The 14,873-nt window shown below is 36.8% G+C and overlaps 4 protein-coding genes across 7 annotated transcripts; 2 read left to right on the top strand and 2 right to left on the bottom strand.

Moving 5' to 3' along the window:
* Positions 1 to 622: 622 nt before the first annotated feature.
* RPC14 (RNApolymerase 14 kDa subunit) lies at positions 623 to 2,362 on the top strand. Its single transcript, XM_012993625.2, has 4 exons — positions 623 to 798; positions 1,133 to 1,238; positions 1,732 to 1,808; positions 2,056 to 2,362. Exons 2-4 carry the CDS (start codon positions 1,138 to 1,140, stop codon positions 2,202 to 2,204), a joined length of 327 nt encoding a protein of 108 aa, XP_012849079.2. The 5' UTR covers positions 623 to 798; positions 1,133 to 1,137; the 3' UTR covers positions 2,205 to 2,362.
* Positions 2,314 to 4,739, bottom strand: LOC105968925 (UDP-N-acetylglucosamine transferase subunit ALG14-like protein). 3 transcript variants are annotated; one of them, XM_012993624.2, is made up of 7 exons: positions 4,476 to 4,739; positions 4,199 to 4,385; positions 3,894 to 4,033; positions 3,389 to 3,535; positions 3,235 to 3,294; positions 2,892 to 3,082; positions 2,314 to 2,639 (listed from the first exon to the last, which is right to left on the bottom strand). In XM_012993624.2, exons 2-6 carry the CDS (start codon positions 4,350 to 4,352, stop codon positions 2,906 to 2,908), a joined length of 678 nt encoding a protein of 225 aa, XP_012849078.2. In that variant the 5' UTR covers positions 4,353 to 4,385; positions 4,476 to 4,739; the 3' UTR covers positions 2,314 to 2,639; positions 2,892 to 2,905. The 3 variants fall into 3 exon arrangements, with proteins under 3 accessions (XP_012849078.2, XP_088667827.1, XP_088667826.1); XM_088811701.1 differs by having other exon boundaries at positions 3,389 to 3,529; positions 4,476 to 4,724; XM_088811700.1 differs by having other exon boundaries at positions 2,458 to 2,651; positions 2,893 to 3,082; positions 4,476 to 4,724.
* A 131-nt stretch (positions 4,740 to 4,870) lies between these two features.
* Positions 4,871 to 13,932, top strand: SS4 (starch synthase 4). 2 transcript variants are annotated; one of them, XR_016029050.1, is made up of 16 exons: positions 4,871 to 5,255; positions 5,891 to 6,176; positions 6,771 to 6,852; positions 6,980 to 8,048; positions 8,134 to 8,185; positions 8,981 to 9,103; positions 9,187 to 9,262; positions 9,363 to 9,547; positions 9,651 to 9,845; positions 9,921 to 9,992; positions 10,584 to 10,793; positions 11,239 to 11,368; positions 11,679 to 11,828; positions 11,909 to 11,970; positions 12,064 to 12,139; positions 12,248 to 13,932. XR_016029050.1 is itself a non-coding variant. In XM_012993040.2 (16 exons), the coding sequence occupies exons 1-16, from the start codon at positions 5,110 to 5,112 to the stop codon at positions 12,422 to 12,424; spliced, it is 3,087 nt and encodes a 1,028-aa protein (XP_012848494.2). In that variant the 5' UTR covers positions 4,871 to 5,109; the 3' UTR covers positions 12,425 to 12,713. The 2 variants fall into 2 exon arrangements, 1 of the variants encoding a protein (XP_012848494.2); XM_012993040.2 differs by having other exon boundaries at positions 11,239 to 11,364; positions 12,248 to 12,713.
* Positions 13,044 to 13,930, bottom strand: LOC105968418 (chlorophyll a-b binding protein 21, chloroplastic). Its single transcript, XM_012993043.2, has one exon. It carries the CDS (start codon positions 13,928 to 13,930, stop codon positions 13,136 to 13,138), a length of 795 nt encoding a protein of 264 aa, XP_012848497.1. The 3' UTR covers positions 13,044 to 13,135.
* Positions 13,933 to 14,873: the final 941 nt, after the last annotated feature.

The raw sequence follows: 14,873 nt of genomic DNA, 5'->3' as shown, positions 1-14,873 counted from the left end.
TTATTACGATAGAATTCTAAGGGACTATTGGTTTCAGGAAGTGGTGGAGACAACAAAGAGTTATGAGTGATTTAAGACATATTGGGGGAGCCATATCACCACATAACTCTATGTTATCTCCACCACTAGCTAAAAGTAATAGTCCATTAGAGCCCTATCGGGATAATTTATCCAATGCATTATCCCGTTAGAGTTTCTAACTACATTTCAGGGGGTGAGTGTAATTATCGATACCATAGGGACCTTAAAATTATTTAAGCATATCACAGGGGTGTGAGTGTATTTTACCCAAATAATTATTAATAAAATAAAAAAATAAAAAAAAATTCGTGGCTGGCGTCGTGGACTATGTTTTCTCGCTGTCTTAAATTTTTTATTATTTTATTTTTTGTTGTTTTTTATATTTTTTATTTTTTAATAATTATTTAAACTGGAGGGGTGATATTTTAGTAATTTTCATACTGAAATCAAACGGTGTTAAAGTCAATGGTTTGAAAACTAACGGCGAATGCCACATTGAGACAATTTTTCAAGGGAGGGGGGCAAATCGATGCAATTGAGAATAGAAGGGGGTAAAGTGATATCCAGCCAAAGTACAAGGGGGTAAAGGGGAATTTACCCTTTTAGTAGTGCCCCGAAGCGACGCCGTTTGGTTATTGAAATATAAAACCTAGATTACTTTGTTTCTCTCTCATTTGGACGGCTACTTCATTCCATAATCAGAAGAACAGCAAAGAAGAGAAGAGGTCGGAAGAATTTTTCGGCACAGAAGAAACATAATCCAAATCTAATTCGCTGGTTATATTCTTTCGCTTCTTTTTTTACTTTTTCTAGTATCAAATCTTCAAACCTTGTTTGTGAAGATTTTCCCTTTTATACTGTTTCTCAATAATTTTATTCTCGATTTGTAGAAAACCTAATGAACAACCGAATTAAACTTTTAATCTTGGGGAACTATGTATGTATTTGTATTACTGTTTATTGATTATTTTATTTTTTCCCTTTCATGAACAGAAACTGGTGTGTGTGTGTGTGTGTGTGACTGACCTCTTTAATAATATCTGTGTTTTATTTTAGCTGATTATACTATCCATTTGCTGAATGAATGTTTGCTGTATATTCCTTTATTCAGTATCAATGGAACACGGATCATTCAACGATCCTTCACAAGGGACGTTCTCGATGACGGATGAAGACCACACGCTAGCAAATTCAATAAGATTTACTCTTAATCAAGAGTGAGTTCTTCAAACCATCTTCGTATGTATTTATATTATTATATATACTGAATAAAAGTTGAATACGAGCAAGGGTAATGTCATTGATCTGCGCTTTGTTATATCCATAATTTTAGTTAATTTACAAAAATAAAATAAACTCATTAAACATATTTCAGAACATATTTTTCATTCATCTTTTCCATTTAAGGTCTTTCATATTTAGGTATACGGAAAGTTCAATTTTGTTTGTTTGTCTCTGTTTTTTCGTCTATTTGGGGATATGTGATGCTGGTATTTGTGTCCATATGAAGGTGAGCACAGTGTTTTTGCGTGGCAATACGTAGGTTGTCAAAAAGAGTATTTAAAATAGAATTTAGTGTTTGTTAATGTAGATCTGCCTTTCATGAATATCTAGTTTCGTAATAGACTTTTTGTGTTAAATTGATTATGTTTTTGGGGATCTGTTGGTTCATGAAGTTACTAATGAGGGAATATGAAATTTGTCTTGCAGTCCAAGAGTAACATTTTGTGGTTACAGCATACCACATCCTTCTGATGCTCGGGTCAACATAAGAATACAGACGACTGGTAAAATTTATTAATCCTTTTTTATTTTGGGTAAAAAGGAAAAGAAAAAAAAACCCGATTCTTATTTCGTATTTGCATCTAATTAATGCTATCCTTTTCAAATTGTTTCAAAATCAATAAATCTTCTGGGAATGATTCTAAGAGAAGAAGTGAGACATGTTCTCAATTGGGCTTGTAAAATTAGGTGTCTTCTAATTTGCTTCATTTGTTTAAAAAAATGATTTGTGTTGTATTATGCTGGTTGTAGGTGACCCAGCACGTGAGGTATTGAAAGATTCTTGCCAGGATCAAATGCTTGTATGCCAGCATGTTAGAAGCACCTTTGATCAAGCTGTAATGGAGTTCAAGAGCAAGCAAACAATGAAATCCTTGGAATCCATGGACATTAAATCATAACAGACTTTTTTTTTTCTTTTTTGTTTTTGATGAGAGAGCTGATTTTTTCGGGTGCTATGAGACAGTTTTATCAGTTAGTCAGTTATGCTATTAGAAAAACATTTTACAGTGTCAGATTAAAGTTTGGCACATGAATTAGTAAAAACACTTGTGTCATACATCTGAATTCATCAACACTTTAATTAGACAGTTATACTATGAGAATGTGGCAGGTCATGAGCAATAATCATAAATTTTCATCTTCAGAACTTCCAAGTTTTTCTATGGTGATTTTGCCCCGAGCATATGTAATGAACTTTGTTCTAAAAGAAAAAAAGAAAGAAAAAGAAGACGAAGCTTTGTGTAGTCAGGTCTGTATAGTCAGCTCTGCGAAGTGATGGCGAGTTAGCAAACTGTGTCCTCGTTAAAAAACCATTGCAATAAAAAGTGCACCACCTGAAAGAATGCCGCAAAAATGATAAGAATTAGAAGTCTAGACACCATTTGCAAACGAGTTGTCATATGCAATGTCATATACAACTGTTAATGAAATGAGTTATTCGAACCACACATACATCTTTAAATTTGATCACAAATAAAAGTACCTTCCCAAGTTAAGGAGTGGCAGCATTACTTGCAAAATTTTGATATTTATTGCAAAGGCAATGAAGGTAGACTAAAATGCATAAACAGGACACTAGGAAGTACCTCACTGGAGGTCATTACATAAGACGACCAACGTAATTAGCTCGAGGATATTTGCTCTTCAGCTGTGGCCATTGCACAAATAATTGATCAACCATCCGTAGTTTGTATAGGAGCAATCCGCTCAATGATAGCCTCCTAACTCTAGCAATGCTCTCAACATAGAAGATGGATGACCACCTGATTCCAAATACCTGAAAGTTGCGTTATAACTTGATCAGTAATTCCAATTTCCTGCTCTCAAAAAAAATAAAAAAGTAATCGAAGTTTCCTTATTGAAACTCATGCACCAAGTAATGCCTCCTAAGGATAATAAGGCTTAACTGTCTAACAGGGTAATACAGACCTTGAAAAAGAATGCAATTACACAAAGCGGGATACAAGTTCCAGGCCCGTTGCACAAAATCTGCAAAGAAAAATACTAAATCAAGCAAACAAAACAACTAAAAACTTAAAAAGGAGTATCAGCTTAGTGAAGTGAGTGTGAGAAATATCAATACCACTTGAGGTCTGATCTTGATCATTAGCCACAAGGCGTGGGTGAGAGCAACTAAAGTTGTGCCGACTGAAGTTACGTACGACTGTCCCACCTCACGACTACGGTAAATTTGCATGAACTGGGAAGTTCCTCCCAACTCAACCTGTGCCTAACAAAAAAATCCATTTACAAATCATCAGCAAATATAACGAGACATTTCAAGGATCTTCAGAATGTCCTAGCAGCCTAATTTTTTTCTTTTTTTTCCTTTTCTGATTTCCTATCAATTGCCACATGTGGACACTTTTCAAGTTCATAGCAAACCTTCTATTGTATCACTGACACAAACCTTCACATTTCACACCCGAACTATACGTATTAAAAAAAAAAGGAATATTTTCAAGACTTCCAGTCTGACAATCTGACTCGTGTTTCACTAGAAAACTGGTATGCCTGAGTCGGACGCAAAACGAACCATACACTTCCACAGCATTAAGAGTTAAGCTATTTAGCTACAGGTATTTCACCTTGTCCATCAAAGAATCCTCCAGCACACGAGCCTTCTGAAGGCTCATATTATCAGTTGCAGCAGCAATGTAGTATCTCGGCTTAAACCTATCCATCTGCATAACAGCCAGTAGGTTTATCATTTCTGCAGTGTGACCACCTGGATTAGGATCAAACGACAAATTAATATGAAGTAAACTTCACAGTTGGAACACAAAAATAAAATTCATTCCAATGTGAGAACACTCATCAATCATCACGAATTCAATTTTCAGGCCCCGAAATATCGGATAAGAACAAGCCATGAATCGAAGAATTAGCTCACCTGAACCCAAAACTATCAGGGTACTGAGAGGTCCTGGTGGTTTATTATACAGGGGTTTGCTGCTCCGGTGGATAACATAGAAAATCCGGGCAATAATCAAGGTGGAAATACCAATTGTGAGCAGGATTGCAGCATTTAGGAATCCTACATCCATCAGAAAAACCTTGTTCCAGTGATTAAGCGACTCCTACATTTCAAATTATACAACTCAATTCAAATTGTTCACAAAAAAAGTAGAGAGAGAGAGAGATCCGTGGATTGAAGAAATAAAACTTACAGATTATGGAATTATGTGCACAACTTGAAGCATTCAACTTGAAGGATGGAATACAAAATTTATTTTTCGTGAGGGTTTTTGTGAAACATCTGAAAGCCAGATCTAATTGGCACAGACGGCAGGGCTTTGGGTACGCGGCTAGGGCTGGGTCGCCGTCGTGGAATTGCGGCGGAGATGAGATGAAACAGACGATCGGAGAAGGAGAGGGGAAACAGGGTTTCTGGTTATTTTTTACGTTTTATTATTATTATTATTATTATTATTATTATTATTATTATTATTATTATTATTATTATTATTATTATTATTATTTTAATGCCTAAATATTAATTTTTTAATGACTGTGTAACACGGTTACTTTTACCGATTAAATTGACCACGCCTATTTAGTATTTACAGTCGGTAAAATTCCCCTTCCATAAAGAGCAGAGGAGAGAGAAAGAAGAGAGAGAGAGAGAGAGAGAGAGAGAGGGAGGGGATTCGATGCCTCCCGAAACAAACAAGATAAATAAATAAATCGTCTCTTTTTGTAACCCTCTGCCTAATAAGAGTAAGCAGTTGTTGGTTCTAAGCAACCGTTTTGTCCTTTTCACAATTCACGCACACACTGAGGGTGTCACTGTGTGGAAATTGGATGGAGGCGACGCCGTCGACGTGGTTGCGCGGCCGTGGTTTGGTCGTAGGAGGCCTCAAATTTGGCCAAGTTGTTGTACGGTTCTACCCTTCCCCTTCCCAGCGTTTGCACCCAGCTTCATGTAGAATACGACACCGTAACTTCAGGTTCTTATTACGATTTTATCTCTCTCATTTTTATTTTCTGTATCTTTGATTGGTTTATCATTTGCATTGGTTAAAATTGGATTCGGTGGTGACGCTAGTCGGAATGAATCACGTTCGGTTGGAATGCTGAAATCTCTTTGAGCTGAGAAATGTATCTTGTGTCTGTTTATGGTGGAAAATTAAATTGTTCGAGAATCAAGTTTCTTAAACTTTAAGATAGCATGCTTCATATTTTCGCTTCATTTTTATAGAGAATGCCATCACAGCATGATTGCAGCTTCCTGGGAAATAAGTTCTTTTCGAATTATTTTATTTTTCTCAAGATTTGAATTCGATAATTTATTGATAAGGAATGGCATTGTTTTTAAAGAGAAATTGGAATTTGATGTCGAAACTTATTCAAAGATGTACTGACAACCGAGATTAATGGCTTATGAGATGCTCACAAAGAGATAATATAAACATTAATTCATCTGTAAACGGGCTAGAAGTCTGCTGGTCATCTTTCTGAATGTGATACCAATTCTGTAGGAAAAAAACAACTCCTGCACAATTTTGTAGTATTTTTTCCCCCTTCTCTTTAATCCCTTTCCTACTGTTGCATCATGATGTATTTGAAACCTAAATATTTGCAGTTTGAACGCTAAGAGACAACCTGCAAAGAAAATCAATCTTGAGCGTACAACAAATAGAAAGTTCCAGTCAAGTGGTGATAACGACTCTGATCCAAGCAAGTTGTCCAAAGATAGTACTATAGACACAATTCAAGAGACAGCTTCCAATGAGCAGGACCCCATCGTAATAGAAGCAGGACATGCAAACGGAAAGGATTACAACAATTCTTCTCCACCAAATGAAGTCATATCATTGGACGATGACACTATTGAGTCTGCCAGGGAATCATCGTACTCAGATGAAAATGTGAGCATTATTTTCCATCAAATTATATTTCACAATGCTCCAAAACTTTGTTCCTCTCGGACTAACTCAGAGGATTAATCGAATCTTATACCAGAAATTATAGTCAAGTGTTACTATGTATGGTGTTCATTAACCAGTTACATAGTTAAGCTTTTCATATATGTTCTCATCAAATTTCAGCTTTATACACCTACATGAATTGAGTGGACAATGATATTTGATTTTTGTTGCATAAGTGTTTTTGAAAAAATGTGGGTTATAGTTCTTATGTTGAATGCCTTCTTTGCGTGTAGCACCTTCAGCATGGTGTTTCACATAATTGGATGTTGTGAATCCATATAAGCAATATATGTTCTGCAGAAGGTTACTTTAGAAACGTGAGACATGTTAATCTTATGATTTTGCTGTTCAAGCATAATCAAGTTAATGCCAATTGTTTTACCAGTCATCAAGAAATAATAAAATCTTTATTGCCATCTTAATTTTTTTGTTGTTTTTTGTGGGTCTCTCCTCGGTGACCTTTTATTCTTCGTTATGTACTGTCATTAAAAGATGTAATTACCTGAGAACATGATTATCTATTCTTTTAAATAGTCCAGTGATATAGATGGAGGAGAGCAACTTTCAGGCATTCACCTTGAAGATTTAGTTGGGATGATAAGACATGCAGAAAAGAGTAAGTTGTGTTTCATCTTGAGGAATCTGGGCATAAACTCTTCTTTTAATTGAAAACTGAGAATGTGAATTTATCTTCTGCCACCTGAACGTTTCTTATCTTATATCTCTTGCTAATTGGATTACAGATATCCATCTTCTCAATCAAGCTCGTATACGTGCTCTTGAAGATCTTGAAAAAATTCTCAGCGAAAAAGAGGAGTTGCAGGGACAAATCAACACTTTGGAGATGAAACTGGCTGAAACTGATGAACGGCTCAAAGTGGTTGCACAAGAGAAGATACACGTGGAACTCCTGGAAGACCAGTTGGAAAAGCTGCGAAATGAATTGTCGAGTAGGGGTAGCAATGAGGAAAACACGCAAGACAAGAATAGTTCTGTTTCTTCTTCACAAATTGATCTTATCGATTCTTTTAGCCAAGAATTGGATTTGTTAAGGGCAGAGAATATGTCCCTGAAGGATGAGCTACAGGTTTTGAAGGCACAGCTTGGTAATATGAGGGAAAATGATCAACGCATTCAAATGCTGGAGGAAGAGCGGTTAACTATGGAATCTTCTTTAAAAGAATTAGAGTTTAAACTTGCTGCTTCTCATGAAGATATTTCAAAAATTTCTAGTTTGAAATCTGAATGCAAAAATTTATATGAGAAAGTAGAAGATTTGCAGAAGCTCCTAGATAAGGCAACAAAACAGGCCGATCATGCTAGTCTGGTGCTGCAGGAAAACCAAGAACTCCAAAAGAAGGTTGACTGGCTTGAGGAATCTCTAAAAGAGGCCGATGTCTATAGATTGTCAACAGAGAAAATGCAACAGTATAATGAACTAATGCAACAGAAGATAAAACTTTTGGATGAGCGCCTGCAAAGATCTGATGAAGAGATACATTCATATGTTCAGTTATATCAAGACTCTATGAAGGAATTCCAAGACACAGTTGATAATCTAAAAGAAGAAAGCAAGAAAAAGGAACAAGATACATCTGTTAATGATAAGCCTTGGGGATTTTGGAGTAACTTATTGCTTATTGTGGATGGTTGGGTTCTTGAAAAGAAGATTTCGGTGGATCAAGCTAAGCTGTTAAGAGAGATGATATGGAACAGGGATGAAGCTATATGCGATGCATATATATCGTCTAAAGAAAAGAACGAGCGTGAAATCATTACGGCATTTCTCAAATTGACATCCTCGACGACAGGGTAAGCGTAGCGTAAGATGCAATGACTCTTCACTTCATACGTAATAGACCCAGAATTTTGATTAGTACTTGCTCTCATTGTTTAGTGAAAGGTTACATGTGATACATATCGCTGCAGAGATGGCACCTGTTGCAAAGGTATGTACATACTATAAATTTAGAGTTTACCTGCGTTTGCTATAAATTTGGAGTTACTGGCAAATGTCTGTATATACTATAGATTTAGAGTTTAATGCTTCCATATTATTGAACTTAGGTAAATCCTAGTTATCTTGTGAATTGTGAGGTAAGGATTCAAGGATGAGAGGTCTGTCTTGTTCATCCAGTCCCCGCATAGACGTAAGCCTTTTAAATTTGTTAGTTTTTTCGATACTGGGCAAGAGCAATGTGGTTTTCTGGTGCTCTGGGACTTCAGGGGAATCTATCGGATATGAGTTAGGGTACCATTTGTCTAAATGCAATGTTTCATTCCCAAAGAAAGGAAGAAAATACTTTAGAGTTAGGTAGTTCATTTTTATTTCATAAGCAACTTGTTCATTTGTTGTATGCATTGCCTCCATTAACGAATAAAAAATATTTCATTTGGCTTTTTCTAGATAAAAAACTGAGAAGGTAATAGTTTCATGTTTAATCAAGAGAAGATAATGTATTTTACCTGCATAGATTATCTTGTTTACCACACATTGTTGGGAATGTAATATCTCAATATTTTAGTTTTTAATATACCCCCTCCTGATGGTGAAATTTGTGTTCCATATTACAGTGCCTTGGCATGTTTGAGTGTGTTTCTTCATATATTTCTGTATATATGATGCTTAAATCTTGGGATTGTGCAACAAAATTTGTTCATTTTACCAAATAATCACATTTGCCAATACGTTTTAATGATGCTAATTTATGACTGAAGGATTTCTTTTATTTCAATTATGTTAGGTCGGTGGGTTGGGAGATGTGGTGACTGGTCTCAGTAAAGCACTTCAGAAGAAAGGGCACCTTGTGGAGATTATTCTACCGAAATATGACTGCATGCGTCATGAACTCGTTCGGGACTTAAAGGTATTTGCCATTTGATGGATGTGCTTTACAGCCTTTACTGTTTTGCTGTAGTTTTCTTTGACACGGTCTTTCATTCTCTGCAGCTTTTGGATGTGCCTGTTGAGTCATACTTTGATGGCCATTTGTTCAAAAACAAAATCTGGGTTGGCACTGTTGAAGGTTTTCAATTATTATATTTCCAACACCTATAAATATATTCTGCTTCTTTTATTGTGACTTCAATTCTAATAATTCGTTGGCTGCAAATTTTACCATTTAGGACTTCCTGTTTACTTCATTGAGCCTCAACATCCCAGTAGATTCTTCTCGAGGGGTCAATTTTATGGAGAGCGTGATGATTTTAAGCGGTTCTCATTCTTCAGCAGGGCAGCTCTTGAGTTACTTCTTCAAGCTGGCAAGAGACCAGACATAATTCATTGTCATGATTGGCAGACTGCCTTTGTTGTATGACTACTAGAATTCTTATCAATTTCCTTTCTCTTTACTACGGTATCTTCATCTCATTTTCTTACTTCTGCTTTCCTTTTTTCTTTTCTTGTTTTGGTAGGCACCACTTTATTGGGATCTGTATGTAGCAAAAGGACTGAATTCAGCCAGAATATGTTTTACGTGTCACAATTTTGAGTATCAAGGAGCTGCACGGGCTTCTGACCTAGAATCTTGTGGTCTTGATGTTTACCAGCTCAATAGACCGGATAGGATGCAGGACAACTCAGCAAAAGACAGGGTCAACCCGGTTAAGGTAAAAAAGTTCATCTAGTACTACGCCCTATGTTGAGCTAATTTCAATCACCTCATTTTCATTTCTTCTCTTCAGGGTGCAATAGTGTTCTCTAATATCGTGACAACAGTTTCACCTTCCTACGCCCAAGAAGTCCGGACTGCTCAGGTACAAATGTTAACAGTTATTTAGATTTTTCAGTGTTGCTTCTTTGTGTAGACTTGTCTTCTAGGGTTTTCTGTTTTAATTCTTCGACTTACTACTACACTCAAGTCTGAGGCAGTTAGTTTATTTGGTGCACATCTATGTTTTGAATTGGTATAAAATCTAAAATGGGTCTCCCATTTTGTCCATTGAAATTGATATACATTCAGCAGTGTATTTCTGAAGTTCTAAGATACAATTCATGAATTATCTGCTATGTTCTTTTTGACAAAGCTAAAATATAATCAAATGCTATCATTCATGTGTGACTCTCTGCAACGAATCTACCAAATTGGAGAATCACTTATGCTGCAAATTTGTAGGTCAAATATGTAGTTTCCATTACAGAGAGCCGCATGAATATAACAATATAAAGTGACCAAGGATATTTTGAGAGTCAAAGAACCTGTAGGACTTGTTTTACCAAATTGTTTTAAATGTATTTAATTGTTGTTTTATCCTGACTAAGAAGTTTGAGTTTAGTGGGAAAACACACATATAATTAGTTGATCGTAACCAGAATAATTTATTTAATGTTTTACTTATGATATACAGGGAGGACAAGGCCTGCACGGAACACTTAATTCACATTCAAAGAAGTTTGTTGGGATTTTAAATGGAATTGATACTGATGCATGGAATCCAGCAACTGATCCACTTTTGGAAGTCCAGTATAATTCCAGTGACATTGAAGGCAAGGCAGAGAATAAAGAAGCTTTAAGAAGACAACTAGGGATTTCTTCAGCTGATCTCCGGCAACCATTGGTAAGTATAGTTTGAATTTGATGATTATCTTATTTCATCCATCTTAATTTAACTTTGTAGGTCATAAAATATATTCCACTGACTTGACGGTAACTTTTTTTATTTGTATCATGATTTACTCTCTTCGCTTGATTTCACGAAATGGAATTCTAATTACCACAAATCAGTACTATGTGGTGAATTTTTTGCATTTCATCTGTGAATGGTCAACAGTTAGCCATGCTGATATTCCATTTCTTTAAAGAATTCATCAGCAAGAACTACTGCAATCCACATTTCCAGTTAATGTATTGGCTTGACCAAGATTCTTGGCAGATAACTAGTTCCTTAATATGTGAAACAGAGTATAACCGATGAATGGTGAAAGAGCATTTCTATGTTATTATAGTTACAACGCAATTTTTGAAACAATACTTGTATTCAACTTTCAGTTTATTGTGTGCAGGTTGCTTGCATAACTAGACTGGTACCTCAAAAAGGTGTACATCTTATAAGGCATGCAATATATCGGACATTGGAGCTCGGTGGCCAGTTTGTCCTTCTTGGTTCAAGTCCAGTGCCACAAATTCAGGAAAGTTGTGTTTTCTCAATTTCGGCCTTTTTTTCCTTGCCATGGCTGGTCTGTTGGCTACATGTGTAGCTTGATAAAGTTCGCCTTAATATATAGCGGTATTTTTTAAATGTAATTGTTCCAAGGATTACTGAAGAATTATAGGTACAGTCTACAGAGTATATCTATGATTTGGTGTTTTTGTAAGTACACAATTATAAAATCGAAGTTAACAATCCGATTCAAGATCAACAGCCCCACTTCTGGGATTTGAATTGCCAACCTTTTTATTGAACAAATCATATCTTTTGACAATGAAAGTTTTCTTTTTGCAGAGGGAGTTTGAAGATATTGAGAACCATTTTAGAACTCATGAGCATGCTCGATTACTACTGAAATACGACGAGTCTCTTGCCCACTTAATATATGCTGCCTCTGACATGTTTATCATCCCATCCATCTTTGAGCCTTGTGGCCTTACACAGGTACAGTTCAGTTAGTTCCCTGTAACCTGGCAGTATGACTTGGCTGAAATTTAATTCATGTCATATTGTAATGTATGCAGATGATTGCTATGAGATATGGTGCAATCCCAATAGTTAGGAAGACAGGTGGACTAAATGACAGGTTGAACTGCAGTCGGATGAATTTAAAATTTACACTGCATATATTATTTTGCTAGTACCTGCTTAATAATTAAGTTTGTAAATCCTCTTGCAGTGTTTTCGATGTAGACGATGATACTATACCTGTCCATTTCAGAAATGGATTTACATTTTTGACAGCCGACGAGCAGGTAACTAATCTGTATTAAATTATTCTTTCGCATTTGATATTTTAGACTAAAAAGGTGTACTTTCTAACAATTTTGAGGTTACATCCCTGACTTTTCATGAATATACAGAGCTTCAATAATGCATTAGAACGTGCATTTCACCATTATAAGCACGATGCTGATGGTTGGAAACAGCTTGTACAAAAAGACATGAGGATAGATTTTAGTTGGGACACTTCATCAGTTCTGTATGAAGAACTTTATGCAAAGTCGGTTGCCAGAGCAAGGGCTGCAAATCGTACCTGAGCACAGTTCCGTTATAAAATGAAGAGAAACTAACCATCAGTCGTGATATTTGGGCGGCTGCTAAGGCTTTCATGATCTCCAATTCTTTTTTGTTACAGTCGATCAATTTTCCTTGTAAATACAATATATGGATGGGCAGGCATGAACTTTAATCTGTACATGGTGTAAATTGTGTACATGCCTTGTTCAAAATACACTGTACAAAAACATTCCTAAGAGATATACAAGCTATCATAAGTAGCGTGTTACTGAGACATAAACAAGAGATATATGCTATCATTTCTCATGATTCTGATTCCTCTTGGAAACCAAAATACGTTTGGCAGTTTGTCGAAGGCAAACATAATGACTATGGCGAGCTCGATCAAATTGTTAAGAGGTGAATCAGAAACTTGGAAAACCCCCGAGAGATTCGAGATTTCCTAGCAGCAAAAAATGAGTATACGAAAAGGTTTGTTTTTTGCTACTTATTTTCCTTTAAATAGTTATTTATATCCTTGTATCAGTCTTAATATCTGCATCTTCAATCTTCCTCATTTATCTTAATTTGTGGGGAATTCTTGACTTCGCACTATTCTTGTTTCTGATATTTGACATAAATTACTGAAGTTGACATGAGTTAGCAACAGAAAAAAATGTTCAGAATAACATTATATTCAAACAATTAAAACTTTACATCATCATTCAACAATCCGAATTTTAGTACAGACTTCACTTTCCGGGTACAAAGTTAGTGGCAAAGGCCCACGCATTGTTGTTAACGGGGTCGGCAAGGTGGTCAGCAAGGTTCTCCAACGGTCCCTTTCCGGTAACAATGGCCTGAACAAAGAATCCGAACATGGAGAACATTGCAAGCCTCCCGTTCTTTAGCTCCTTAACCTTGAGCTCGGCAAAAGCTTCCGGGTCCTCAGCAAGACCCAATGGGTCGAAGCTACCACCAGGGTAGAGTGGGTCGACAACCTCGCCGAGGGGCCCACCAGCAATTCTGTAGCCCTCGATAGCTCCCATCAATACAACCTGGACACCCCAGATGGCCAAGATGCTCTGTGCATGGACCAAGCTAGGGTTGCCCAAGTAGTCGAGCCCGCCCTCGCTGAAGATCTGAGATCCGGCCTTGAACCAAACAGCCTCACCGAATTTCACACCGTTGCGCGCCAAAAGCTCGGGGAAGACACATCCAAGAGCTCCAAGCATGGCCCACCTTGAGTGGATCACTTCAAGTTCACGGTTCTTGGCGAATGTCTCGGGGTCAGCGGAAAGTCCGGCGGTGTCCCAGCCGTAGTCACCGGGGAACTCACCGGTCAAGTAGCTAGGTGCCTCGCCGGAGAATGGGCCCAAGTACTTGACACGGTCAGGGCCGTACCATGGGCTGCTGGATGCGGCGGGCTTGGGCTTGGCGGCGGTTTTCCTCATTGAGATCCTGCCGGAGCTGGTGAACTCGGGGGTGGACTTGACTGCCTGGCCGGCGAAGGATGGGGAAGATAGAGCCATTGAAGAGGCAGCCATTGTTGCAATTTCTCAAATGAAAGACTATATATATGTATTTGCAAGGTTGTTTGTTGAATTGATGATTTTTCCAGGGCAGACATACTAAGGTATTTATATGAAGTGGCCGTTATCTGTTGATATCATTATCTGTATTCCTATTGGTAGGTGACATTTGGCAATCTTGACGTGGCATGTCCATTTGGCAACGGCTATCAGCCTATCGCTATGGAGATATGGGTATTTCATATTGGCCTATAAGGTTTTGCCAAGTGTGCGGTTGGAGAGTACTGCATGGATATTTCGCACGTGAGAAGCCAATGTGTTTGTTCTTCTCAAGGCAGGGATCATATAGAAGAAATGTTATGAAAAGGTGATTAAATATAATTACTATAGTGTAAATAATAAATTAAATTTAGTGTAAATTTTGAATATTTTGAAGTGCTAATTTTCACTAGAAGACTCACAAGTCTGCTTTCTTATAAACACAACTTGTTTCTTTTCACCGCCAGAAGGTATATATGAAGGAATACACTACACAATTACAAACTTCCGTTACATGTAATATATCTAACTTGACTGTCGGAGTCTTAAGGACGCGGAATTACCAAAACCTACTAAATCGACCATATGTTCTTCTTGCAATAAAATTCCGAAAAAAAAAATTAAATAAACCTACCTACAGAGGGAAGGCATGGTAAAAAGCTTGAAAAATGTGGAGGTAGAAAGAAAACTAGAATGCCATCGAAAATAATGATGATTTTTTATTTTCCGATTTTTTTTTGGAACAAGATTAGTATATATACGTTAGTTTCGGAAAATAATACCAATTTCTTTTCCCCGAAAATTACACTTACAATTACAATATCAATATTATTATGTATTTTATATTATAAGTGCATAAAAAATAGAATCTCTAATTTCCCCCGATATCGATAAACAATATCCGATTACTAATTTTTTA

Source organism: Erythranthe guttata, chromosome 13, assembly GCF_056151865.1.
Source record: "Erythranthe guttata isolate IM_541 chromosome 13, IM_541, whole genome shotgun sequence".
Lineage (NCBI taxonomy): Eukaryota > Viridiplantae > Streptophyta > Magnoliopsida > Lamiales > Phrymaceae > Erythranthe > Erythranthe guttata.
This window is presented reverse-complemented; position numbering and strand designations above follow the sequence as displayed.

Bases quoted from the DNA above. Each gene is read 5' to 3' on its own strand.
- SS4 (XM_012993040.2), top strand. From the start codon at position 5,110: ATGGAGGCGACGCCGTCGACGTGGTTGCGCGGCCGTGGTTTGGTCGTA. The intron at 9,263-9,362 runs GTTTTCAATTAT...TTTACCATTTAG, and splicing joins CTGGGTTGGCACTGTTGAAG to GACTTCCTGTTTACTTCATT. The intron at 9,548-9,650 runs GTATGACTACTA...TTGTTTTGGTAG, and splicing joins ATTGGCAGACTGCCTTTGTT to GCACCACTTTATTGGGATCT.
- RPC14 (XM_012993625.2), top strand. From the start codon at position 1,138: ATGGAACACGGATCATTCAACGATCCTTCACAAGGGACGTTCTCGATG. The intron at 1,239-1,731 runs GTGAGTTCTTCA...TTTGTCTTGCAG, and splicing joins AGATTTACTCTTAATCAAGA to TCCAAGAGTAACATTTTGTG. The intron at 1,809-2,055 runs GTAAAATTTATT...TGCTGGTTGTAG, and splicing joins CATAAGAATACAGACGACTG to GTGACCCAGCACGTGAGGTA.
- LOC105968418 (XM_012993043.2), bottom strand. From the start codon at position 13,930: ATGGCTGCCTCTTCAATGGCTCTATCTTCCCCATCCTTCGCCGGCCAG.
- LOC105968925 (XM_012993624.2), bottom strand. From the start codon at position 4,352: ATGGATGTAGGATTCCTAAATGCTGCAATCCTGCTCACAATTGGTATT. The intron at 4,034-4,198 runs GTGAGCTAATTC...ATCCTAATCCAG, and splicing joins CCTGATAGTTTTGGGTTCAG to GTGGTCACACTGCAGAAATG. The intron at 3,083-3,234 runs GTCTGTATTACC...CGCAACTTTCAG, and splicing joins TAATTGCATTCTTTTTCAAG to GTATTTGGAATCAGGTGGTC.